Raw genomic sequence first — 24,620 nt, 5'->3', positions numbered from 1 at the left:
CAGCCTGGCAGCAGGAGGAGCTGGGCCTGGGGCAGGATCCAGCTTAGGCCGGGACTGCAGTGGGATCCTAGGCTGGGATGCAGGATGAGGCCTGTCTCAGGACCCCTCTGAGCCTGGGCTGGGACTGGGGCACAATCCAGCTGCTCCTCTGGCTCCCGCAGCCATGCTTGCAGGCCCCAGAGGGGACCCCCTAGCCTGCCCATCATCCATCAGAGCTGTAGCTTTCATTCCCGCTATCCGGCTAAGGAGCAATTTATTATCCAAAATCAATGCAGCACTTTCATCCCAGCCCAATCAGTTTTTTTGCAGTTTATAGCCAGAGGAAAAGACCCCAGAGGCTTTGGTACTGGCACACTCTGGCACTCCATGAGCTGCCAAAATGGGGGTGAAAAACTGCCCAAACTACCAAATGCCTCCATCCTGCTCCAAGCGCCGATTCAAATCCTGGGATTAAATCCTTTAATCCTCCAAACTAGTCCCAGAGCAGGATTTACGGTTCCCAGCCAGGAGCTGCCCCACTTCTGCCTCTGCCACCGATGGCTCTATGCCCTTAGGTGACATTCCTTCCTGGATGCGTCAGGGTATCACGGCCTTCCTTCCAGACCCTCACCGCAGCCTCGGCCCGTCATTGCCTTCTGTCCTTTTGTCCTGGCTGATCCCTAAGGTGGGGTGCAGGTTTCCCCAAGGATGGGGTAAAGCTGCCCCGTGGGTGGGGTGCAGGTGTCTCCAAAGTGGGTAGAAGAGACACCACCTGTCCATCCTCGGTCCCCTCCATCCGCCCTACGATGGCCGTGGGGGCGGGATAGGAAGGGGATGCTCCAACTGGGGACGGACGTAGCCCTGGAATCACCTGAAGCCCGCTCCCATGGGCTGCTCTGCGGCAGGAGGCGGGCGGGAGGGGACGCGGCCAATGGGGAGGCCGCGGGGGGAGGACGGTCGTGTTCCTCCAGGGGAGGCGGATTCCATTGGAGGAGGGGAAGGACACCTCGGGGGCGGGGTGTTGTGTTGGTGGTGTGTGTGTGTGTAGGGGTTGTGGGCGCACATGTGTACATGTGTGCTCACATGGGGTGTGTGCGCGCACGCGTGCATTCTCTGTTTTATGTGCAGGTCTGTGTAGGCATGTGTGTGTGTGTGCGCACATGGATGCGTGCGCACACATCTGTGCGTGCATGTATGTGCACGCGTGTGCGTGCGTGCGTGCGTGTGCATGGCGGCTGTATGCAGATGTGTGCGCGGGTACGTGCAAGTTATGTCCCTCTGCTCACAGACACCTGTCTTTGTACTCACACTGCTGCGTCTGTGTTGACATGCGTGTCTCAGTGTGTCACAGCCGTGTCTCCGCTGACACGCAGCTCTTTGTTCTCACACACGTGTCCCTGCGCTCACACGCGCGGATCTCCCCGCTCTGCCCCCGTGCAGCCGCTGGGGGGCGCCCCGAGCCGCGCGCGTGCACCCGCCGCTGTGTGTGTGTGTGTGTGTGTGTGTGTGTGTGTGTGTGTGTGCGCGCGCGCACGCTCGTGTGTCCCCGCGCGCGCGCTGCCCCACACTCTCCTACCCCTTCACGGCCTTCCCGCCCACCTCGTGTCGGCCCGGTACACCCCCCCCCTCCTCCCCGTATCCTCTCCCCGTGCCTTCTCCCCGCCCGTGCGGCCCTTGCGCGCCGCCGCCCCCGGCCCCGGGGCCGCGCCGCTCAGGGGCGGGTGGAGGCGGCGGCGGCGGTAGCGTCCGCACCGGAACCGGGACGGGCCGAGCCCTGCCGAGCGGCTCCGAACGTGTCCGAGCGGCTCCGAGCGGCTCCGAGCAGTTCCGAACCTGCCCGAGCGGTTCCGAGCGACCCCGAACGGGCCGGCGTGGCGTCCGCCCCGGCCGAGCCGAGCGGTTCCGAGTGTTTCCGAGCGTGCTCGAGCGTTTCGAACGGTTCCGAGCGGGCCCGAGCAGGGCCGCACCGGGCCCCGCGCCCGCCCCGCCGCCGCTCCCTCTACCATCCAGCCAGTAATTTTCCAAGCCCAGCCGGCGCTTCTCGGCTGAGCCCGCAGGATCGGCGGGGCCATGGGAGACAAAGGCACCCGGTGAGTGAGGACCGGGACAGAGCGGAGCATCCCGGGGGGGCATGCCTGGGCATAGCGGGGGAGGGGTGGGACAGGCGCTGCCCGTGCCCTGCGCCGGAGGTCCGCTGAGGTGGCCCCGCTGCTGGGAGATGGTGCCTGCCCCACGAGGGGTAGTGAGGACCTGGAGACTGGGGGCGTCACTGCTCTCTCCCCAGCAGATTTGGAGCTTGGATGGGTTTGGGATGGGGGAGGCTGTTGTCATCGCAGTGACGCCAGGGGATCCAGGCCCTGATGTCACTCCCGGCATGCGGCACAGCTGGGGGTGTCAGGGAGCACGTGCCAGCCCTGGAACGCAGGGACACGAGGGCCTGCGACGCCTTCATCCCATGGGAATGCTGCCGTGGGGATGCTGTCTTTTAGGGGTCCCTGTGCAGAGGTGGATGGGGACCCCCCCTGCGCTCCCCAGGGCTCCAGGTGCAGACCGTGGCAGACACGCGGGGCTATGCATCCTGCAGGGGGCTGTTGGGATTTGAGGGAGAGCCTGATGACCCCTGCTAGCCCTTGCAGGGAGGCCTGGGGGATCTCCTGTGACATCCGCTCACTGGCTGGCACTGGCAGAGTGGTCAAGGAGTTGACACTGCCATTCTTCGCCCCAATCCCTTTCTACCCCCTTAGCCATTAATCATGGAGAACCAGGGATTTCAGAATGCCCCTGCTCACTCCTCAACACCATCGCTCTCCCTTTGCTCATCCCCATGTCCCCTTGGCATCAGGATCAGGAGCTTCAGTGCAGCCTCTGCCCCCCCTCCCCATGGCCACGGCAAGAGAGAAGGATGAGAGGGTCTGGCCCTGCCTGGGCAGAACCTTCCAGAAACATTGCAGTGTTTTGGAGTGGCAGGATGGGAGTTGTGGGTGCTTGTTGAACTCATCCAGCATTCTGGGAAGAGCTGTTGCTGCTGCTGGCCTGCTGGGTGTTGCATGGTGCCCCAGCCATAGCTGACAGCATCCGTTTCCTCCTTGCTCAGTATCCTGAATTCTTGAGAATTTATATTGCGCTCCTGGAGCCGGCGAGCAGCCCCACGAATCAGGGGGCTGGAGAACCCACTGGGTTCCCCCCAATGTCTGGGTGCAAACTCCAGGATGCAGCTAGTTTGGCCTCCAGGGTTTTTCGGGTGCCAGGGGGAGCTTGGTGAGCAGCATTCCCATCAGCAGGCGTGCCGGCAGGAGAGGCATGAGCTGATCTTCTCCCTGCCTACGCAGCGTGTACAGTGGGAGCCGGGGGAGGGTGAGGGGGAAGAATTAGGCTGACAAATCCCTCTTCCTCTTCAGTTTGGATCTCCAAACCCAAATCCACTGGGTTTGATCAGGAGGTTCAGCTGTGGGAGCTGATTTACTATCTGATTTCCCCAAAAGTCCATTTTTGCTGATTCGTGCTGTGGCATCCCACTTTTCTTGGGAGTCACCCGTGGGAAGAGCTGGAGGAAACAACTGAGTTGGTGGCTGTTGGCATCATTGATCACCTTTCCCTGCTTTTCCCACTCAACACCCAGCCAGGGCAGCTGCAACCCCACACAGGATGCCCAGCTACTGGAATTCCTGGCTGCTGGGATTCCTAGCTTGTGGCTTGAGGCTGGCTTTCTGGTGGCTGGGAAGTGCTGCAGTGGTTCTGGTACACCAGAGCCCCCCTTGGTTGGCATTAAGCACCCCTTGCACCTTTCCTCTGGCCCAGTAGTACCATCCAGCCCCTCTGTAGCATTCCACCATAGCATCTTGCTGCTAGTGGGGGGGTGACCCTCGCCTACCGCCAGACCTGCTGCTCAGTCCCTCTACCACCCCATTCATCCCTCTACATGAAGCCATAGGATGTGGGAGCAGGACAGGGATCTCCACTGGGAAGAGAAAGAGCCCTAGACGGTGGCCCAGGACTCCTGCTTCCTGGATGTTGTTTGGAGAGCAAACTCTGGTAATAACAGCAGGATCCAGACACATCCGGGATCCCACAGCTGAGGCGTTTCCTTGCCAAGGAAGTTGGTGGAGCTCTGACCCAGCTGGGGGAAGCTGCTGCTGCTGCCTCTGCGAGGGGATAGATAGGTGGATGCAGCAGGGATGCAAAATGCAACGTTGGGCCTGTGAGATGATTTTGCTTTGGGATTGGCTGGCATGGTTCTCCAGGCTTATCCAGGCACAGCTGTCATGGAGCTTCTGGCCGCCACCATGGGTTTGTGCCGGTGTGTATGATGTAGTTGCTGGTGGTTCCATTGTCCCTGGAGATCCCTTCTAACGTGGCTCTAGCTAATTAGGTCTGCCAGCCAACCTTGTTAGCATGAGAGCTGGCAAAATCCCTGAATTCTCTGCTCTGGGTTCAAAGGCAGTCAGTGCTGTTGCCATCAGATTCTGTTCTGATGCCTAGGGGAATTAAATCCTCATAAATCTTCCCAATCAAGATCCAACAGACCCCACTCAATGATTGGCCACCCAATAAAGCCATCATTAGCCCTGGCTGGGTGCCTAATAAGCTCATTAAGGGATGGGATCCATGGCAGGGAGAGGGCAGGCAAGATGGGATCTGGCTGTGTGGCAGCATAACATGCTCAGGGGGGCACTGGGACTGCCAGCCCACGGCATGAGGCCCCAAGCCTCTGATGGGCAGCAGCAGAGGCCACTTCCTGCCTCTTGTCTCCAGTATTTCGACACCAGGAAGGGCTGGAGGGGGAGGGAAGGCTTCACACTTCCTCCTTTCCTCCCTCTAGATCCGGTGGCGGGTGAGGGTCACCCCGCTGGCAGCAACAGGCCACTGTGTCCCCATGTGCCCCTTCCCTTCTGTCACTGGTGCTTCAGGGGAGACGTGAGCTCCTGCAGCTGTGGTGTGGGGCCAGGCAGGGCTGCTGCACCCACAAGAGGAGGGCAGCGCATGCTCGTGTGCCCACAGTGGGGAGCCAGCCTGGGCTCCTGCACGCGCTGTGCGGGTCTTGCATTCTGCGGAGCTTCTGCACCCATAGCGTGGGGCTCGGCAAGGCCCAGGCTCCATGGGGCTCCTGTTCCAGTGTGGTGCCAGCACGAGTATGTGCCAGGCAGAGTGGTGAGGAATGGCTTCCTGCAGCACCTGCCATCAGTCTCACTTGCACTGGGTTCATTAGCAGCTCTGTTAGTATCTTCAGGGCTGGGTGGGAGCATCACCCGTGTCTCAGGGGGCTGGCAGTGGCACCCACTGAGCCTCCAGCCTTGGCTGCCTTTTCTGGGGCTTCCCAGCACACCTCAGGTTGTGATCCACCATACTGGACCCTCTTTGAGGTTTCTCTTAGGAGCTGGTCTGTGGAGTGTGGGGTGACAGGCTGTCAGGGGATGCTCCTTATCCTGCTTTGAAGTAATGCCTCATTAATAACCCATGAAAATCCTGCTGTTAGTTGCTCTGGGCGCTCAGGAGGATGCATTCATTGCCCCTCCATCCCTGACTCTGAGACTGATCCCCCCATGGCTTTCAAATCCCAGAAACTCTGGGGTGCTAATGCCCTTCCATGGCAAGTTGAGGCCTTTATCTCCTCAAGTTAGTTAATTGTAGCAGCATTCGCATTAATTCCATCTTTCTTTGCACCAGCACAGGATCACACCTTCATCAGCAAACCCTCATGACAAACATCCTACTGTGGAAGTGCTTTCCCATTTTGGCTGGGAAAAGTCAATCTCCCAACCCCCACAGGGAAAAGCCATCCAGGAAGAGCCAGCAGGATGTTCCTGATGTTCCCAGTGGCTTGGGACAGCCAGAAGGATGTCCCCAGTATTTTATGTGTCTGGCAGAGGGTTCCTGTGGCTTATCTGGGGACAAGGGAATGAGGACCCCCAGCCCCCACACTCCCTTATCCAGACTAGATCCTGCTTCCTGGGCAGAGCTTGGCCAGGCTGTGCTGGTCCCCCTGGCTCTCAAGAGAGTGGGATCTGAAGACTTGGGTGTGCAGGAGTGCATGGATACACATATGCAGGGATATGGAGATGCAGGGACACAGGGAGGTGGGGACAGGATTTCAGGGATATGGGAGTGAGGGGTGTGCCCACACATCTCCCGATGCATCCTACCCCACTGCCGGGGTAGTAGTCATCCCCAGGCTGGAACCCACCAGCTGCTGCCTTCCCTGCCTGGCTTGGTGTGAGCAGCTGCAGGCACTGGGGGTGGCTGAGGGTTACTTGTAGTGTGGCTGATGGTCCATCATCGAGTAGCAGCCTTTGATAATTTGGCAGAGCCAAGCAGCTGCCCTGGGAAATTGTTATTTTCCAGCCTAAAACCACCACTAATCTTCCCGGATGGTTTTAATGGAATTTAAAGGCAAGGAGGGATTATCTGAGGAGAACCCATTATGGGTGGCTTTGTGCCAGGGCAGGCTCCAAAAAATTTGGCAGCACCAGGCACCCTACCTGCCTCTGCCCACTTCCTGCCTGCAGCAGACAGGCTGGGAATGCTCTGGCATTTCCCAGCAGTGGCATGTTGGATGCACATCCTTTCTCCCATATCTCTGTGGGGTGTTCCAGAAGGATTTTGGGAGTTGAGAGGGGTGTCTAAGGGTCATGGTTTGGAATAGGAATAAAAAGCCCTGGGGACAGGAGCACCCAGACTTTTCTTGCTTGTCCAGAGGCTTTGGGATGCATCCATGTGAAGTAATGGTGAGGTGGGTTCATCCCGTGGGATGCTCCCATCCTGTGCATGCCTTGAACCCCAGGGTCCCACACGCTGCTCCCCAGGGCCAGGTGGATGCTGGGGTGCTGTTGCCTTTCACGGTGGTCTCTGGACACCATCCTCAGGCAAAGGGGTGGGCTGGGGTCCTGACACCTCCATTATCCTAAACTGGGTCCTGGCAGTGGATGCTGAGGGTTGGATGCACCTGGCAACATAGAACTGTGCCAGGTGCTTCTTCCCCCAGGGACCCATCCTGAAGGGGATAGCTGGACAGCTCCATGGGCAGGGAGCCAGGAGCAGAGTGGGGGGTTCAGGAGTGGAGGAGGGTACCCCTTACTCCAGCACTCACCTTGCCTTTGCTGTTTTGCAGGGTGTTTAAGAAAGCCAGTCCTAACGGGAAGGTAAGGGAAACATGGCGGGGGAAACCATGGGGTGACGAGCACGGCTGGGAGTGGGGGATGGGCACATCCCTGAAGCCAGATTCTACCCTGCGCACTGCTGTCTGCCTCAGCATCCTGCCAGGGTGGCAGGAAGGGAAACTGAGGCACAGCAGGGCTGGTGGGGGGCTTTCCCAAGGTCAGGGGTCAAGCAGACAGGTTTTGGAGTGCTGGGGTACAGGTGACTGTGCCTGTGGGGGTTTTGGGTCAGGCAGCAGGAGCTGATGCAGAAAACCTTCTGCCTGGCAGCTGCCTGCCCTGTGCCTCAGTTTCCCCATCAGGAGAAAGGTGAGAGGGTGACACTAGGGGGCTTATCCTTGCCTGACAGTGGAGTACAAACCCCTGGGGTGCCACTCAAGAGTCCCCAGATGCAAAGTGCCTCCGGCTCTGGGGACATATAGAAAGGTTCCAGGCTTTCACTGGAATGGGGTGGGATTGGCTTTTGGCTACCACAGGAACAGGGTGACACTGGGAATGATGAGGAATATGGACCCCAGTGGGTGGTGACAACATGGGGGGGGGGGGCCTGGGGTGTTTGCTCTGTGCACCCCTGACACCCTGTTCTCCCCTGCAGCTCACTGTCTATCTTGGGAAGAGGGATTTTGTGGACCACATCGACGTGGTGGACCCTGTGGGTATGTGGTGGCAGGAAGGGAACCTCAGTTCTAGGAAAACACATGCCAGGGTGGACTGGGCTCTCTGGGAAGAAGGATTTTGGGGAGCTGAAAACAGCTGATTTGGGATAATATTCATGTCCCGCTGTGGCTTTTCTTATGCCCTGGGTGTGGTAGGTGCAGACTGTCCCCACTAGCAGTGTGTTCCCCCAAAGCCCCAGCTGGCAGCTTGGAGGTGATGACTCCCTGTAAAGGGGAACATGTCCCCCCTTAACTGTGCTGGGGTCCCCCCAAACCCTGCCTGTACATTCCTCTCTAACCCTACCAGCATGTCCCCTGACACTGACAATGTGTCTCCTAACCCTGCCATTGCATTCCCTGACCTTGCCAGTGTGTCCCCCCTGTCCCCGTGGCACATTTCTGACCTGGCTGTTCCGTTGCAGATGGAGTAGTGCTGGTGGATCCTGAATATCTGAAGGAGAGAAAAGGTAATGTCTACCCCTGGGATCCCTGGGGCCACAGAAGTGGCACTGCCACTGGGTGATGCTAGCATCCCCATGCAATCCTACGCAAGCATTGGCGTCTCTGGGCCCTTTGGTGACAATTTCCAGCCTGTCCCTGTGACAGATTCCCTGTCCTGTGCAAAGTGGGGGTGCTGTGGTGGGCATCCGAAGGCACAGCTGGCTGCTGAATCCTCATATTATCAACATGGCATGTCCTCAAGCCACCACTACTTCCCAGTGCTGGTGGGACTGGCATGAACCAGGATGCCACCTTTCCTTGGTGCCTCCATGCCATGATGGTCTCCTCCATGACCCACACCCTGCTACCAACCTCCCCTTGTCACCCTCTCCAGTCTTTGTGACGTTGACCTGCGCCTTCCGCTATGGCCGTGAGGACCTGGATGTTCTGGGGCTCACCTTCCGCAAGGACCTGTTTGTGGCCAACTCCCAGGCCTTCCCCCCAGTCCCTGAGGACAAAAAGCCCCTGACACGGCTGCAGGAGCGGCTCATCAAGAAGTTGGGCGAGCATGCCTACCCTTTCACGTTCGAGGTAGGGTGACAGCGGGTGCTCTGGGGTGCTTGAAGGGACAGTGGACCCTTTGGTGGGGACATCAGGATCCCATCTGGCCCTGTGGGTCGTGGTTGGGGGTGAGATGCTGCTATCTGTGATCAAGACACAGCTTTTGGTGGTGGATCTTCAAACTTGTGAGCAGAAAGTAGCCACCAGTAGGGAAACTGCCAGTCTGTGTCAGCACCAGAGGGTCTATGCTAACACTGAGAATCCATGCCAGCACTGGACAGCTCTGGCAGGGAATGGGTTGGGGCTAGACCCCCTGCTCCTCTGATTTCCCCAGCACAGCTTTGGCAATGCTGGCCACCCCCTCTGGAGCTCTGTGACATTTTACGGTGCTCAATCCTCTGGCCTCAAAAATGGCCCGATGCCCTGATTTCTCAAAATCCCAGATTAATTAAACCCTCTAAAATAATGTATTTTTGTAACATTTGAGATCTGGGAAATGCAATAGTAAAATGAGGAAATCCTTCCTGGATTTCTGTCTTTCCATTATGGATAGGATAGGGAAGTACTGGTAACCCCCAAAAAGCTCCTCAACTCCCTTTCCCTTCCAGATTCCCCCCAACTTGCCTTGCTCCGTCACACTGCAGCCAGGCCCAGAGGACACGGGGAAGGTAAGGTCCCCCATGTTCCCATGCCACTAGGCTGTGGTGAGTGGCCACTGCTGGGGTCACCTCTTGGGGGAGTGCAAAGGGGTTTCTCTGCCTCCTTCTCCCCCCTTCCTGGTTTTCAGGCCTGTGGAGTGGACTACGAGGTTAAAGCTTTCTGTGCTGAGAACCTGGAGGAGAAGATCCACAAAAGGTAAGGAGAGAGGATCCATCCAGCTTGGATGGGAGTGGCATCCTCCTGGTACTGGCAGCAGGAAAGGGGCACCACGATTTGTTACTCACCCTGGGTGAGATGTTTTCCAGAATGGGATAGAGTTGTCTTCCAGGAAGGGGCTTGGATGAGGATGTTTTCCACGATGGGGCTGGGATGGAGGTGTTATACAGGATAAGGATGGGTCAGAGAACATCTTGGGGCTGGGGTATCCACTACTGTGCATGGAGCCCAGCACTTGCTGTGGGCAACCTGGCCCGGCCATAGGGCTTTCCCCTTGTAGCTCTCTCTGGTGGGCATCCAGACAAGACCTTCCATGGCATCCTTCTGACCCAGCAGACCAGAAGAAAAGAGGAATTTGACCCAGAGTGGGCCAAAAAGAGGGTAGCCTTTGGGCAGCCTGAATTCTCCTCTCGTGTTTCCCCAGGAACTCGGTGCGCCTGGTGATCCGTAAGGTCCAGTATGCACCAGAGAGACCCGGCCCCCAGCCCATGGCAGAGACCACCCGGCAGTTCCTCATGTCTGACAAGCCGCTGCACCTTGAGGCATCCCTGGACAAGGAGGTGGGCAAGGACTGGGGAATGTACACTGGTGGCGTGACCCTGGGGATCTCACCATCCTCTCCATTCTACTCCCCTACAGATATACTACCACGGGGAGCCCATCAGTGTCAATGTGCATGTCACCAACAACACCAACAAGACCGTGAAGAAAATCAAGATCTCAGGTGAAGAGTAGGGCCCCACCCCACTGGTGTCCCTGTCCCCATCCCCGTGGGGACCTACCCTGATCCCCATCTTGCTGTGTCTCATCCCAGTGCGCCAGTATGCTGACATCTGCCTCTTCAATACTGCCCAGTACAAGTGCCCAGTGGCTGTGGAGGATGCTGAGTGAGTACTGGCTCCTTGAGAACATCATGAGGAGCCCTGGAGACCTCAGGGGGGTCTTGGAGGAGCATTGGATGTCTCCTGCCCCAGTGCAGCCCCACTGGGATGTTGCACTTGGAAAGCAGGAACCAGTGGGAGGAACGGGGAGATGGAGACCTTTATTCTGGTGGCATCTAGGGGATGTCACCCTCTGCGTCCTCCAGGAAGGAGATGTTCATCAGGCTGTGGCAGGGATGGGAATATGTGGAGTTCACCAGGCTAAGATGGAGATCCCTGAAGTGGCCTGTGGGGCTGTGGGAGCTGTGGGTGGCTGGGGCTCTGGCTGACGGTGGAAATCATCTCCAGTGATATGGTGGCCCCGAGTTCGACGTTCTGCAAAGTCTACACTCTGACCCCCTTCCTTGCCAACAACCGGGAGAAGCGGGGGCTGGCTCTGGATGGGAAGCTCAAGCATGAGGACACCAACCTGGCCTCCAGCACACTGTGAGCCCCTCTACCCCCCAGGGCTCCTGTCTCCCCTGCAGCATGGGGGCAGGACCTGGCCCTGGTGGGCATCCAGCCCCTGCTCCAAGGGTGATACTTGGGGTGGAGGTCATCCCACAGGGGGACCTCCAGGAGGACAGGGGGCTGGTCCCCGTGGATGTTCCCTCACTGATGCCCACCTGGCCCTTCCAGATTAAGAGATGGAGCCAACAAGGAGATCCTGGGCATCATTGTCTCCTACAAGGTGAAGGTGAAGCTGGTGGTGTCACGAGGAGGGTGAGTGTTGGGCACCCCCCCACCGTGCTGCACCTCCTCTCTAACCTTGGGACTGGTCTGTGCTGCAGGTGGGGCCCCATCATCCTTAAAGCTCCCCTGGGACTAAGCAGCATGGGCGGGACAAAAGGTGTGTGGGGGTTGTGTGTCCTTGAGAGGGGACAGTGACTAATGTGTTGTATCCTTTGACTCATGCCAGCCTGCTGGGAGACCTCGCCTCCAGGTAACACTGCACTCCCCCCAGCGCCCCCCAATCCTCACTGCAGTCCCCCATTCTACCCCCTCAGCCCCTCAGGGTGCTACCTGATCCCATTCCTGTCCTGGGAATTCCACTGTGTTGGGGATGCTGTCTCACCTAAAGCAAAAAGCCTGGCAGAGGTGGGGCTGGGGTGATGAGGCAGGGTTTGAATTCTGCATCCTCCTACTTGTACTGGAGTGAGAGGCCTGTGGGTGCTGCTGGGAGAGTGAGCAGGGCACAGAGGTGGCTCCATAGAGCTGAGCATCTCTGGATGTGGGGAGGCAAGTCTCTGGGCCTTCCTAGGTCTTCATCCTCACATCACTTCCCTCTCACAGGGAGGTCCCTACAGGGAACATGGAACTACTCGTTCTCTTTTGGGACCCTTCTCTCTCTGAGCTCTGTCCTACCTGCCTCCGGGGCAGCTTGTGGCTGTGCTTAGGCTGTCATGCCCTGATGTCACCATGCCCACTGAGCACTGGGAAAACTTGGCGCACCTCCTGCCATTCCCATGGCACTGCTGGCTGCAGCCTAAGCTCAAGGGGTTTTGGATACCCCTCCACCATAGCTGTTAAAGACAGATGTTTTTCATGCTGCTCTCCCTCCTGATGCCCCTCTACTTCCCAGGGGGCCTGTGCTAATCCCCCACCCTGGAGTCCAAGCTCAACCAAGAGGCATGAGAGCTGCTGAGCAGCTCCATGGAGGATGACACAGGGGTTTCTCCAGCTTTGTGGCCTCTACAGCAGCTGTAATGGGGGTGCTGTTCTGCTCCCCCTCTGTAAATTTGCCTCGCTTTACATGTAAAGTGCAGGCAGGCCTGTGCTTTACCCTTGTGTCTCTTCCAGTGATGTTGCAGTGGAGCTACCCTTCACGCTGATGCATCCCAAACCCAGGGAGGAACCAGTACACCGGGATAGTGAGTGTCTGTCCCTGAGTGACAGGGACATCCCTAGGGGGTGGGTGGGGGGCAAAGAGAGCCAGTGAGGCTGCATGGAGGGAGATTCGTGGCTCCTGTTGACCCTGTTCACAGGGACTCAGCATTAAAATCATGGGGGTGCTCCCACCACCCCAGTGTAGCCAAACTCCAGGGGGGGTTGCATCCACACAGTGGAAGTGGTGATGACCCCAGGGGAATCTCAGCCACCCCAGTGGGATGGCAATGATGATTGCAGGGGGGGTCTCACCCACCCTGGTAGGAGGGCAAAGATGATCCTGGGGAAGGTGTCACCCACCTCGGTGGGGTGGCAGTCACCACCCCGTGACTAATCCTGTGTCATCCCTTTGTTCAGTTCCAGAGAATGAAGCACCCATAGATACAAATCTGATAGAGCTTGATACAAAGTAAGAGACTAAAATACACCCCTCCCCCAATTCCCACCTTTCGAGTGGGAATGAGAAACATGGCGGTTGCATGGCACCCCCCCCCAATTCTCTAACACCTGCTGTGCCATGGGATTGGCACGTGTGATTAACCCCACGCATGTCACCTGTAATGCATGACGCGTGCTGTTCCCCTCTCTCTTCTCTCCTCCTTCGCCCTTCCCTGCATGGCTTTCCAAAAAACAGGAGAAACTGCAGTAAGAGGCCGCCGGGATCGTGTTGGGGGTGCGGGAGGTTGTTGGCACAGTGTTCCCCGGGCTGGTGATATGTTTGGGAGGTTTTAGGGTACTTAACCCACCCAGCTACTTCCTGCCGTCTGTGGTTCCCCCAGAGTGGGACAAATGCCCATGGCCCTGGTAAAGCTTTATCTGCTGGAGAGCTTGGGGGCTCTTTTTTGGGTGCATTGGGCAAGTATTAATAAGGCTTTGAAAACCAAGGCTGTTTGCTAGGGATGGGGAGTTTTGAGGCCCCCTGAGCTGCTGTAACATCATGGCAGTGCAGGTTGAGCTCACTGGGCAAGCTGGGACAGCTTTGTGGGACAGGAGGTGTTTCACCTTGAACCCCACCTAAACCCCCTTCCCTTGTGTCCCCACTAGCGATGATGACATTGTGTTTGAAGACTTCGCCCGCCAGCGACTGAAAGGCATGAAGGATGACAAGGAGGATGAGGAGGAGCGGACAAATTCCCCACAGCTCAATGACAGATAAGCGAGCCCCCCCCCAGCTCGCCACCCTGCCCCAGGGACACCCCTACATTAGGCTGCTTCTCTTTTCTATAATTAATTAATTTTGTTTTCTACCTGTACTGGGAGCCTACCGATTGCCTGATGGCCACAGGACCTATAACCGTCCAGCTGTGCCGTGTTGTCTCTTCATCCAGCTGCCAGAGCTGCTGTTTCCCGTGCAGGGCACGGTCGGGGAGGTGCTGGAGGCAGTGGGGCTCACTATAACTCCGTCCCTGTCCAGCCTCCTGCCATTTATTAGAGCCCTTTACCATGAGATGCCCCTTTTATGAATTTTATATAAGCCCAGTGTCAACACCAGTTTGCTACAGGGAGGGGGCTTGCAGCAGAATTGTGGGGGGGTGGTTTTTTTTAGGCAGCCTTCTCATGGGAAAAGGCACCTGTGCACTTTGGTGTCCCTTCCTTTCACCCATGGCCAATCCCCCTCTGTCCGGCCCTGCTGCATGTGTTCCCTCCCTGGGATGCTCGTTCCCTCCCACGAGCCTGGCTTTGACTTTGGCCCCTGCCCCAGCTGCTCCAAACAAAGGGGGTGGGCAGCACCTGCCCTTTTCTTCCCCCTAGTCCCCCCAAAGTGGCCAACCCCAGGGGTCCTCCCAGCTGCATCTGTTTTCACACCAGTATAATCTCCCTGGAGGAAACCAGAGCTGGGAGCTGCTGGTGCCAGGTTAAGGCAGCAGAGGAGACCCTGTGGGTCTGTGCCATCCACCACACACTGCTTGCTCTGGGAGAGGCATGAAATGCCTCTTCACAGCCATGGCAGTGTTGTGGCAGAATAGCCTTGTCCCCCAGTGGGATGTTGCCAGGGATACTTTTGTCCTGCCAAGCTGCAAAGCCCCTCTGGTTGATTTTTCGCTCTGCCTGCATGGGATCTAGCACCTATTTGGGGGTAGGGGAGAATCAGGACTTTTGCCATCCTAATCAGTGTTTTAACAGATGCTTGTACCTCCTGGATTGGTGGTGCCTGGACCTTCTCCCCCCTCCAAGGGTCTCTGGTCTCCCACCACACACTGAGAGGCCATTCCCACTATTTATTGTGCTGTTGCAGTCAGCGTTGTCATCTGAGAGCATTTTGTAGGGATAGCTCCATCCCCCCCACCCTGTTTGTGGGGTGCTGAGCTGAGCCCACCCCCCTCCCCCCATAATTTTTGGGTAAAGCTGATGGGCAGCGTGGTACTTCTTTTTGTAAAGTGGTTCCTTTGTACTGATCATTGATACCTGCTGCTTTGGTTTCTTCACCCTGTCTGTGATGTTTCTGTGTTCTGTCAAATAAATTATTCTAGTTTATTAAACTCAGAAAAAAAAAAGTAAAAAGAAAAAAGAGTAAAATACAGTCCCAATGCCTGGACACTTTTGTTGGCTAACAATGGGGGAACTGGCACAGGCAGCAAGTCACAGAACCATAGAATGGTTTAAGTTGGGAGGGACCTTGAAGCTTATCCAATTCCATCCTCCCTGCCATGGGCAGGGACACCTTCCACTAGACCACGTTGCTGAAAGATCGATTGAACCTGGCCTTGAATACTTCTAGGGATGGGGCAGCTTCTCTGGGCAACCTGTGCCAGGGGCTCACCACCTTCACAGGGAAATTTTTTCCCTCCTGCGCAAGCACCAGGGAGCAGCAGCTACCTGCCCTGCTCATGCCACCCCATCCCTCCACTGATAGCCTCCCTGATGTGCAGAGACATGCAGAGGAGCCGAGGAGGAGATGAAGGATTTTGTATCCCACAGCAGGGACTGGGCATTATTTTGGAAATGAAATGCATGGTCATGCAGTACTTGATAAGCACAGGGCACTAACAACCTGCTTGTTAAACAAGCCACGTCCAGTCTGTGTCCCACTGAGAAACTGCTCAGGGCTGATTGTTTTAATGATCACAGAATCATGGAGGTTGGAAAAACCCTCTAAGATCATAGAGTCCAGTGGTTCCCCAGCTCTGCCAAGGTTGCTAAACCATCTGCAGGGAGCTTCTCATCCATCCCCTTTGAGACTAGCAGGAGCCAGTACTGGGGAATGAGCCAAGTAACACCTCCTTTTATGGACCTGAATTCGGAGACAGTCCCTCATGGAAGGGCTGTGGATTGTCCCCTCACAGTCAAGGAAGGAGAAACCCTGTCTCAAATTGTGCCAGAGGAGGTTTAGATTAGATATTAGGGAAAATTCCTTCCCTGAAAGGATTGTTCAGCCTTGGGACAGGCTGCCCAGGGCAGTGGTGGAGTCCCCATCCCTGAAGGGATTTAACAGATGTGTAGATGTGGCAATTGAAGACATACATAGTTTAGTGATGGACTTGGCTGTGTGTAAAGATTGGACTCCGTGATCTTAAAGAGCTTTTCCAATATGAATGATGCCACGATTCTGTCTCCAGCTTTGTAATCTTGCCCAGGGGTTAAAACTCTGTGGCCTCTGTGAAGACAGGCCTTCTGGAGGACCTTTCCATGGTCCCAGGGAGAGCAGAGGTTGGACACATTCATGTCCCATGCAGCTTGAGCTGCCCTTGCCGTGCTGGTGCTATGGGGAGGCAGAGACTTAACTGTCCTTAAGTTAGTTCACTTCATGGGTGTTGGCATTTGTGCCAAAGGCTGTCTCAACCTTTCCTGCCAAAGACAAATCTGGCTCCAGCAAAGTCAAAGTCTCCACAGTCACACAACCAGACTCCGATTGCACATGGACATTGCCAGAGACTCCATGTGGTGCATTCCTGAGAGCAATGTCTCTACTGCCCAGCACAACTCTCCAGATCCCTCCTATATGCATAATCCCTTCCCACAGCATCTGTGAGTACTTAATATTTTTTATATCTCCAGTCCCCTGTCAAATCTGGTTCAAGCTGGACAAGAAGGCTTAAGTTATTTTAGGAAAAAAAAGGGAAGTTTAGATGGGTACAAACTGAACTATTGCTTAAGCTCCATTTTGAAAGCCAAGCAAATTCAATTCCCTGTCCTCATTGCACTATCTGCATCACTCTGATAAGGGAGGGGATCAGTTCCTCCACATGTCCCGGCAAAGGAGGCAGTCAGGAAGAGGTAGCTGGGGTACTGGGAAAGCTCCAGTGGTCTTCTCTCCACCTCAGAGCTCACGTCTCCAAGGTGAGACCCTCCCTCTGTGGGTGTTTCCCCCAGGAAGGAGGAGCTGCACAATCTGAATGCACCTCTGCCAAACTGCCTGCTCCCAGGGGTGCTTGAGGAAAACCTACTGAGCTCCAAGATCCCTCTCTGGGAGTCCTTCATGTCCGTGTACTACACACTGCCCTTCCTGAGGCTGCTACAGGTCCCAGTCATGGGGCAGAAAGGCCACCTCCTAAGCGCAGGAACCTGCAGGTGTTGGTGCAGGGGAAGGGCACGCTCAGCTCTACCACAGCCGGAAGGAACTGACTCAAGAGCAGATGAAGAGACTAGAGAGCCAGGAGCCCTTCCTGCTGCCCACACTGTGGCAGAAATGCTCCCAGGCTCTTGGTCAGAGCCCATTTGCCCCAGTTGAGCTCCAGCTTAACTGGATTGGTTTTGCTGTGGACCCCTGGAAGCAGAAAGGAGCTCAGCTCCTCTAGGACTCAAACAGGCTTTTCCTTTTGTTGATTGGTGGTGACACAGATCCATGCCTTTCGTAATTGACAAAACATTAACATCCCCAGCCTTGGGTAGGACATGTTGCCCCTGCTTCACATGCAGCCAGGCAGAGTTTTGAGACGAGCAGAAGTGCTCACATGGCTTATCCTGGAAGAAGAATGAAGCAGGTTCCAGGCTCAGCTGCCAGGCAGACAACTGTTGCCATGGCAAGAATGAGTCAGTACAGCACATTCCCAGTGTAAGGTTTCCCCAGGTGCTCTTGAATTACAGCCTTCATCCCATCTCACCTGTCTTCAACCCCTCCTCACCTCAGCTGACACCCAAGCAGAAGGGAGCCTTTCGCAGGCAGGTTGTCTTCCCAATGAACACCTTGGTAATAAGAGTGAGCGTTGCAGAAGCTGCAACACAGCCCAGGAAATCACATCAGTTCCATCAAATCTAAATGTGCAGTTGGTGGGAAAAGAGCCAAAGGACACCAATGCCTAGTCTCAGACGAGGTGCTCTCAGGATCTAGAGGGGGAGGGGCAGAGTTTGGAGTAAGCTGTGGCTGGAAAGGTTGTTCCTGTTCCTTTTGCAGGCTGCAAGCAGGAACACAAGTGGTCACACTGAAACTTCCTGAGCGGAGGTCACTGCTCATGACATATGTGCACGTGATAAATGTCAACACCCCTCAGGGGGTGCAGCTTCCACTTGGTGCTTTGGGCCTGGAATGCAGTGTGTATATATATCCCACAGAAGAGCCTCTTTCCTCAAATTCCTGGGATTTTTTTCATGAAATTGGAAAATGGTTTGGTTTGGAAGGGACCTCAAAGCTTATCCAGTTCCAACTCCCTGCCATGGGCAGGGACACCTTCCAGTACACCAGGTTGCTGAAAGATCCATCCAGCCTGGCCTTGGGCACATCTTGGGATGAGGCAGGAGTAGCTTCTCTGAGCAACCTGTGCCAGGGCCTTGCCACCCTCACAGGGAAGAATTTCTTCCCAACAGCCCATCTAACCCTGCCCTCTGTCAATGGGAAGCCATTCCCCCTTGTCCCGTCACTCCAGGCCCTTGTCAAGCCTCTCCTTTTTGCTCCTCTCCATTTCTGTAGACATAACACAAGCCAATGATCAAACAACAGCAGGATGTTCTCTGCCAGCAGCCACAGTCAGAACTACAGGCACAGCTCTCATCTGAGGGCTGGTACACAGAAGAACAAGTAACACAGGCAAAATTTTTACTATTATTAAAATAGAAATTTTACAGTTGTTCTGCTCACTGCAACAGTCTCCAAACAGTATCTGCAGGCAAACACACACACTGCAGCCCACGCAAACTACAGCAGAGGCAGGAAATGCCCCATCTCACCAAAACACCACCTACCCACACTTCCCACAGGGCTGAACCCAGTCCCAGACATGCAAGGAACCATCGCTCGCTGCTGACAACAAAGTTCTGGGTTTCTGCAGATGCCATGTGTGCACAGTGACCAAGGGAGGGTCCCTGCTGCCACCTGCTCCACCAAATGTGTGGCCTTTGTGAACGAAGATGGGCTCTGCTTCCCTGCCAGAGCTGTCCCAGCTCTGTGTGTCATACACATGCACGGTGCCATCAAAACCTTGGATAAAAGGGAATTAAAAGGATAAAGGAATAGAGACTGCAGAATTAACTGCTTTGGTCTAGTCTAGCTGGGCTCAGGATCACCTCCCAGCAGGAACAAGGGAAAATGGCCCAGACTAGAAATCTGTGAGAAGAGAGCAACTCTGCCTCTGAGGAAAGTCTCTCAGAGAAACAGCTGCTGCAGAGAGCCCAGACCAGATCCTCAAAGTTTGTGGACTCATGGGTGTGAACATGCAAGGCTCTGGTCAAGAGGAAGCCTTGCTGCCCAGCTGGCATTATCAATGCTGTAGCCTGCAGCCAGGCTGTGACTGGCACTATCAGGGCAGTGCTTGTGGTCAGCTTGGGGCCTTTGATCTCACAGAAGGGCAGCAGGCATCTTCCAGAATCCACCCAGGCCCCTTCCGGAGTTGTTGGAAAGAGGCAGCTGCAGAGGACAATTAGCTGGCATCTCTGCTGGCTCCAGAGGCAGCAATGAAAAGCCACCCTGTTACTAGGGGGGGGGCGGGGGGGGGGGGCAGGGGGGGGGTTTAGGTGGAGTGAGCTGGGCCTTCATAAAAATATAAATCAAAAAAGCACCCAGAAAATGAGATCTCTGCCCTAAGCACCTACCTGAAATGGCAAGGTAGCCTTCCAGAGCAGGAGCCCAGGAGACGCACAGGAATTCTGCACCTGAGCCAGGAGAGGGGACTCTGACCTTTGCCAAAGCCAAGAACTCAGAGGTTTTCCTGAGGTCTGTCAGGGCTAGGAGCCCCCTGCTTGAGAGGCGAGCCACGGGCTGGGAGCTCGTTTCCAAGCCCTGAGCTCCATGCCTGGTGCCCATGCACCACTGCTCACTGCATGGTGCCGAGGGCACTGACACGGCCTCCATGAGACTCTGTGGCTGTCGGATGTCGGCCAGGCACAGCCGGCCTGTGGCACAGCACAGAAGCAGCATGTTGCAGTCCAGGAAGGCTAGGTTGCTGAGCTCCTCGCTGCCTTGGGAAGCTGGAAAAGAGAGGCAGGTCTCAGGTCCAATGAGGAGCATTTTCAGGATTTCTGTGCTGCAGTATTGCCTGAGAAAGAAAGCAGGATGTATACTCAGGAGTAATGTGTCCAGCTCCAGGGCCTCATGCATCAGAAAGAGTGTAGCTGCAGGAATGAGTCCAGAGGAGGCCACAGAGAGGCTCTGAAGGCTACAGCCCCTCTGTCCTGGTGACAGGCTGGGAGAGCTTGGAGTGTTCAGCCTGGAGAAGAAAAGGCTCCAGAGAGAAGAGGAGCCCCTGCCAGTGCCTAACAGAGAGAGCTGGAGAGGGACATTGGACAGGAGCCTGGAGTGACAGGACATGGGGGTATGGGCTTGCACTAACAAAAGGCAGGGTTAAATGGGATATTGGGCAGAAATTCTTGTCTGTGAGAGTGGTGAGGCCCTGACAAGTTTGTCCAGAGAAGCTGTGGCTGCCTCATGCTTGCAAGTTGGTCAGGGCTTGGAGCTATCTCGTCCAGTGGAAGAGGTCTGCTCATGGCAGGAAGTTGAAATGAGATGAGCTTTAAATGTCTCTTCCAAGCCAAACCACTCCAAGATTCTGTGAGTACCTCTGGCACAGGGACAGTGACAAACAGACCTTCCTTTTCCTCAGTGCTGAGGAAAAGACCTTCACTGCCACTGAGTGAACACACCCATCCCCTCTTCCCTCCACAGCAATGAGCTCTGTGGGGACTGAGTCTCACTGCATAGATGAAGGCAGAGAGTCCCCAGATGGCCAAGAAACCAGACCTGCACCCACCACCCGTTGTAACCAGGCTCTCACCAGCCTTGTTTGGGACAGCACACACAGCAACCCTCTGTGAACCCAATTCTCCACACTGAAACCATCTGCAGGACTCAGGTAGCGCCCAGATTTGGAGCAGAAATGTGAGAAAACAGTGTAATGTGAGTGGTAAGCAGCTGGAGATGGACCTGACCATTGTCACCTCTTTCCTCAAGACAATATACTTGTGGCAAATATCTTTATAACCACTTGCACATGTCCAAAAGTACCTGCTCAGTGAAATGTTTGCTACTCAAGCAATTAGCATTGCTTTATCCAAACTCCACCTTTCCAAAAATAAGACATTAGGCTTGCCTTGAATACCTGCTGTGTAGACATTTTTCCTTGATTCAACCTCTGTAATTTGGACTCTGTCCAGTCTTGAGCCATGAAGGACCCACGGGGCTCTGGCTGAAATGGTGGCAATTTTAGCCCAGGATTGCCCAGTGCCATTTTCTGTTGCTATGGTGCTTACAGATTTAATAACATCTATTAGGAAGAAATAGAAACAGATGTAAAACACATTGAGAACCAACTAATCCATCCAATTAAGCTGCTTCACAACAATACCTCACAAAGGTAAAACTGACCTACAAAACCAATAAGAAATCTAATTATGCCTAACCCCTTCTTCAGGGTAAAAGCCCTTTCCAACTCATCCAGCAAGGACTGACAAAATGCTGAGCAAAATGAATGAAAATTTGTTAATCAAGATGTTTATGTTCAATTAAGTTTTCTCATTCTTTTGCACTTCTTTCTGGTGGTTTACAAGTATTTCCCAGTAGCAGCCTCCCTCTTTTTGAGAGAAGGTGGATCACGGTCTATCCCAAAAGGCAATGGATGGAGCTATATTTCTAACTATTGGAGTTACTAAGGGGACAGTGTGCCAAATACATGCAGTACAAGGCTACTGTGATAGGCCTAAATGGATTCTCTGATGAGGTTTATGCCGTTAAATCCAAACCACCAAAACTGGTGTAGACCCTTGTCTTGTACCCTTCTCCAGCCTGTGCCACACAAGTGTGGTCACTCAGGGTAGGGAAGTGGCACTCCTTTCCTCATTTCTGACACACAGGAAGAAGGGGAAGCTAGAGATGTGAGATGCAACAACAACAACTGCATTGGGAAACTGAGCTCAGAAACCCTTACCGGAGTCCTCTGCTGACACCTGCCAGACCTGGAGGGAGCTGTCGGGTGGGCCACTTGTTACCAGCAAGCTGAGGAAACAGAAGAATCTCACAAAAGAGCCTCCTCAGGAGCAGAGAACAGCCTTGTTTTCCCCATCCTGGGGAAACTAGTTTGCTGCTCCTGTATGCAGGAACTCCTGCCTCTGCTTGGAGCAAAGCAGTGGCTGGAAGGACCATAATCCCAGAACTCCTCATGCAGCGATGGTCCACACAGCCCACGCAAACACAGACCCAGGCAACAGCATTTATGAGGATATTTTATGAGGATCTGCTGAGCAGTGGCTGAGGGAGCTGGTGGGGGGTGCTCAGCCTGAAGAAAAGAAGGCTCAGGGGGCATCTTTTTGCTCTCTACAACTCCCTGACAGGAGGGTGCAGCCAGGTGGGAACTTGGGTGCTCCCAAGGAACAAGGGACAGGACAAGAGGAAATGGCCTCAAGTTGCACCAGGGGATGTTTAGGTTGCACATTGGGAAAATTCCTTCCCTGAAAGTATTATGTTGTGAAGTGGAGTTGCCATCCCTCGAGGGATTTAGAAGTTGTGTGTGGCACTTGGGGACATGTGTTAGTGGTGAGCTTGGCAGTGATGGGGGAATGCTTAGAACCAGTGGTCTCAGAGGGCTTTTCCCACCTAAATGATTCCATGATTTAATTATCATATTTTCCAGAAGGACTAGACTAAGAATGATCCAGACAGCCCCAAAGTAGTCAATGGGGACTTTTGTAGGAAGAAACACTGAACAAGAGATCAGCCAGCAGTGTTTGTTTGGTCTAAATCCAGACCAGGAAAAAAAAAGCTCCTGAACCTGCACACACAGGGTCTTGCAGAGCAGTGGCACCAGCCACCAGTGTCCTACTCTGCTGCCGAGCAGCTCCAAACAGTGTCAAATGCTGAAGGAAGCAACAACATCAGCAGTTCTTGGTATGTAACTGGCCCAGACTCACACTGGTCTTAGAGCTGGCAGGATTGACCAGCTGGGTTGGGAAGTAAGCACGGAAAAGGAGTTTGCTCTCAGTGGATAAGTGTCTTCTCCATTTCCAATACACCCTGGGAAGGACCTTGTGGTCATACCTGGTGTCTGGCACATATTTCAGGCTGTACACTGGGCGCTCTGAAAATCCACCACATTCTACCTTGAAATCTCTCTCTGGACACAGCCCCTAGAAATCAAAGGCAAAGCCATTTCTTCACACAGTGGTGCACAGCTTGTGCTCAGTTATCACAAAAAATGACAGAGACACGAAGCAAACTCTTGCTTGGTATCGCTCTTCCCTGCCCAGTGCTGCCTTTTTCATTGGGAGATATAGGACTGAAGGATCCCCAAATAGTCAGAGAGAACAGAAGCCTGGAGAAAGCTGCTGCCAAGAGCTCTGCCTGTGTTTGTTGCCATCTGGGCACATCTGGCTCAGGAGCTTTCTACTCACCCAGTGACCAAACACCACCTTCTACTCTAGTGCAGAGGTCACCCACCCAAGGGCCAACCTTGGTGCTCTGCAGGGTGTTCTCCCAGGCCTGAGCTGCTCAGCAAGCCCCTTCTTCACTTAGCTTGCTGTCCTCATCTGTTCTCTTTCCCCATGAAATGCTTTCATTCACATACCTGGAGATGAAATGTCCACAACCCAAGCTGAGCAGCTGCAGGATAACATGACTGGACAACAAACAGGTGACTTAAGTGCTTTTCCTTTCAACCAAAGCTGCTCATTCCCTGGCCATGCCCTTGTCACAGCAACAGGTAACAGCTCATGAAGGCCACCAAGCCCTGGCTTGGTCTCTGAAAATATCAGGCCAAGGAGGTCAGAGAGGTCTGGGGCTGCCCTGGCTGGAACACCCACCTGGGTCTCCTTTGTCAGCAGCGTTGGCGGTGGGATCAGCTGCAGGATCTCGTTCCCATCAGACTGTCCATACCCGGCTACACAGACACCTTGGTGGGGTGGGCATGAAGAGCCAGGAACATGGTGAGAGCTGCCCCCCTGCCCAGCCCACCCTCCCTGAGACAAACCCGAGTTACTGCACAGTCCATGGACCGCCAGGCCCTGAGCTCGAGGCAGGCTGAATCCGGAGCAGCTCCAGCCACTCAGCCCCACTTCTGGGGTCCTGGCCCTGCACCCTGGCCTCCCGGGACGCCAGACTGGCCCAAGCTCAGAGCCTCCCTTCCCCCTTCTCCCGCTACACGGGCCCCGGCCCGGCCCCTGGGCCTCCTTCTTTCCCCCGGCTAGCCACAGGCACCCCACCCCGCCAGACTCCAGCCCGGCCCCTCTCCTCCCCACCCCTCAGCACTCCCCGCCTCGCACTCACGGTTCCCGCGGGCCCATTCGATTAGGCGGGTGGGCGCCTGGAGCTCGAAAGTGTGCAGGTCGCGGTACCTGCGGGGAGAGGGCGGGTATGAGGCCGGCGGTGCCCGGGCCAGTGCCGGGTGCGGGGGTGCGGGGGTCCCTCACAGTCGCAGCGACTGCAGCAGCCACTCGTCCGCCGCCTCCATGGCAACGCCCGCCCGCCCGGCGCGCTGCTCACGTCACGTGCCAGCGCGCGGCAGTGACGTCACAGTCGCTGAGGCGCGGCGTGCGGCGGCGCGGCTGCCCCGAGAGACGGGCCGGGGCGGGCCGGGGCGGCGGCGCCTCAGCGCTTACCCAGCCCCTTCCCCTGCTGTGGCAAGGGACGTCTTCCACAGCAGCAAGCGGCACGAAGCCCTGTCCAGCCTGGCCTTGAACACTTCTAGGCACGGGGCAGCCACAGCTTCTCTGGACGACCTTGTCAGGGCCTCACCGCCCTCACAGCCAAGAATTTCTGCCCAATATCCCATCCAGCCTTGCCCCCTGTCAGTGGG

At 55.5% G+C, this 24,620-nt stretch overlaps 2 protein-coding genes across 5 annotated transcripts; one reads left to right on the top strand and one right to left on the bottom strand.

The window, feature by feature from the left end:
• Positions 1-1,706: 1,706 nt before the first annotated feature.
• ARRB1 (arrestin beta 1) lies at positions 1,707-14,994 on the top strand. Of its 3 annotated transcripts, XM_038144554.1 has the most exons (17): positions 1,707-2,069; positions 7,085-7,115; positions 7,726-7,786; positions 8,209-8,253; positions 8,622-8,818; positions 9,397-9,456; positions 9,576-9,643; positions 10,089-10,224; positions 10,304-10,388; positions 10,479-10,551; positions 10,894-11,031; positions 11,224-11,307; positions 11,504-11,527; positions 12,385-12,455; positions 12,829-12,880; positions 13,106-13,116; positions 13,516-14,994. In XM_038144554.1, exons 1-17 carry the CDS (start codon positions 2,050-2,052, stop codon positions 13,557-13,559), a joined length of 1,200 nt encoding a protein of 399 aa, XP_038000482.1. In that variant the 5' UTR covers positions 1,707-2,049; the 3' UTR covers positions 13,560-14,994. The 3 variants fall into 3 exon arrangements, with proteins under 3 accessions (XP_038000482.1, XP_038000478.1, XP_038000468.1); XM_038144540.1 differs by lacking the exon at positions 13,106-13,116 and having other exon boundaries at positions 1,718-2,069; XM_038144550.1 differs by lacking the exons at positions 11,504-11,527; positions 13,106-13,116.
• Positions 14,995-17,380: 2,386 nt separating this feature from the next.
• WDR73 (WD repeat domain 73) lies at positions 17,381-24,325 on the bottom strand. 2 transcript variants are annotated; one of them, XM_038144566.1, is made up of 8 exons: positions 24,235-24,325; positions 24,092-24,159; positions 23,629-23,717; positions 22,868-22,956; positions 21,762-21,829; positions 20,928-21,101; positions 19,435-19,809; positions 17,381-18,823 (listed from the first exon to the last, which is right to left on the bottom strand). In XM_038144566.1, the coding sequence occupies exons 1-8, from the start codon at positions 24,273-24,275 to the stop codon at positions 18,585-18,587; spliced, it is 1,143 nt and encodes a 380-aa protein (XP_038000494.1). In that variant the 5' UTR covers positions 24,276-24,325; the 3' UTR covers positions 17,381-18,584. The 2 variants fall into 2 exon arrangements, with proteins under 2 accessions (XP_038000494.1, XP_038000503.1); XM_038144575.1 differs by having other exon boundaries at positions 20,937-21,101.
• Between the last annotated feature and the right edge of the window lie 295 nt (positions 24,326-24,620).

This window comes from Motacilla alba, chromosome 1 (genome assembly GCF_015832195.1).
Source record: "Motacilla alba alba isolate MOTALB_02 chromosome 1, Motacilla_alba_V1.0_pri, whole genome shotgun sequence".
NCBI classification, from domain to species: domain Eukaryota; kingdom Metazoa; phylum Chordata; class Aves; order Passeriformes; family Motacillidae; genus Motacilla; species Motacilla alba.
The sequence above is the reverse complement of the archived record's forward strand: the minus strand, read 5'-3'. Positions and strand labels throughout refer to the sequence as shown.

Bases quoted from the DNA above. Each gene is read 5' to 3' on its own strand.
- ARRB1 (XM_038144540.1), top strand. From the start codon at position 2,050: ATGGGAGACAAAGGCACCCG. The intron at 8,254-8,621 runs GTAATGTCTACC...CACCCTCTCCAG, and splicing joins ATATCTGAAGGAGAGAAAAG to TCTTTGTGACGTTGACCTGC. The intron at 10,552-10,893 runs GTGAGTACTGGC...AATCATCTCCAG, and splicing joins GTGGCTGTGGAGGATGCTGA to TGATATGGTGGCCCCGAGTT.
- WDR73 (XM_038144566.1), bottom strand. From the start codon at position 24,275: ATGGAGGCGGCGGACGAGTGGCTGCTGCAGTCGCTGCGACT. The intron at 21,102-21,761 runs GTAAGGGTTTCT...TCTTCCTAATAG, and splicing joins GGTGTCAGCAGAGGACTCCG to ATGTTATTAAATCTGTAAGC. The intron at 19,810-20,927 runs GCAAGCCTAATG...TCTCTTTTCCAG, and splicing joins CTACACAGCAGGTATTCAAG to CTTCCCAAGGCAGCGAGGAG.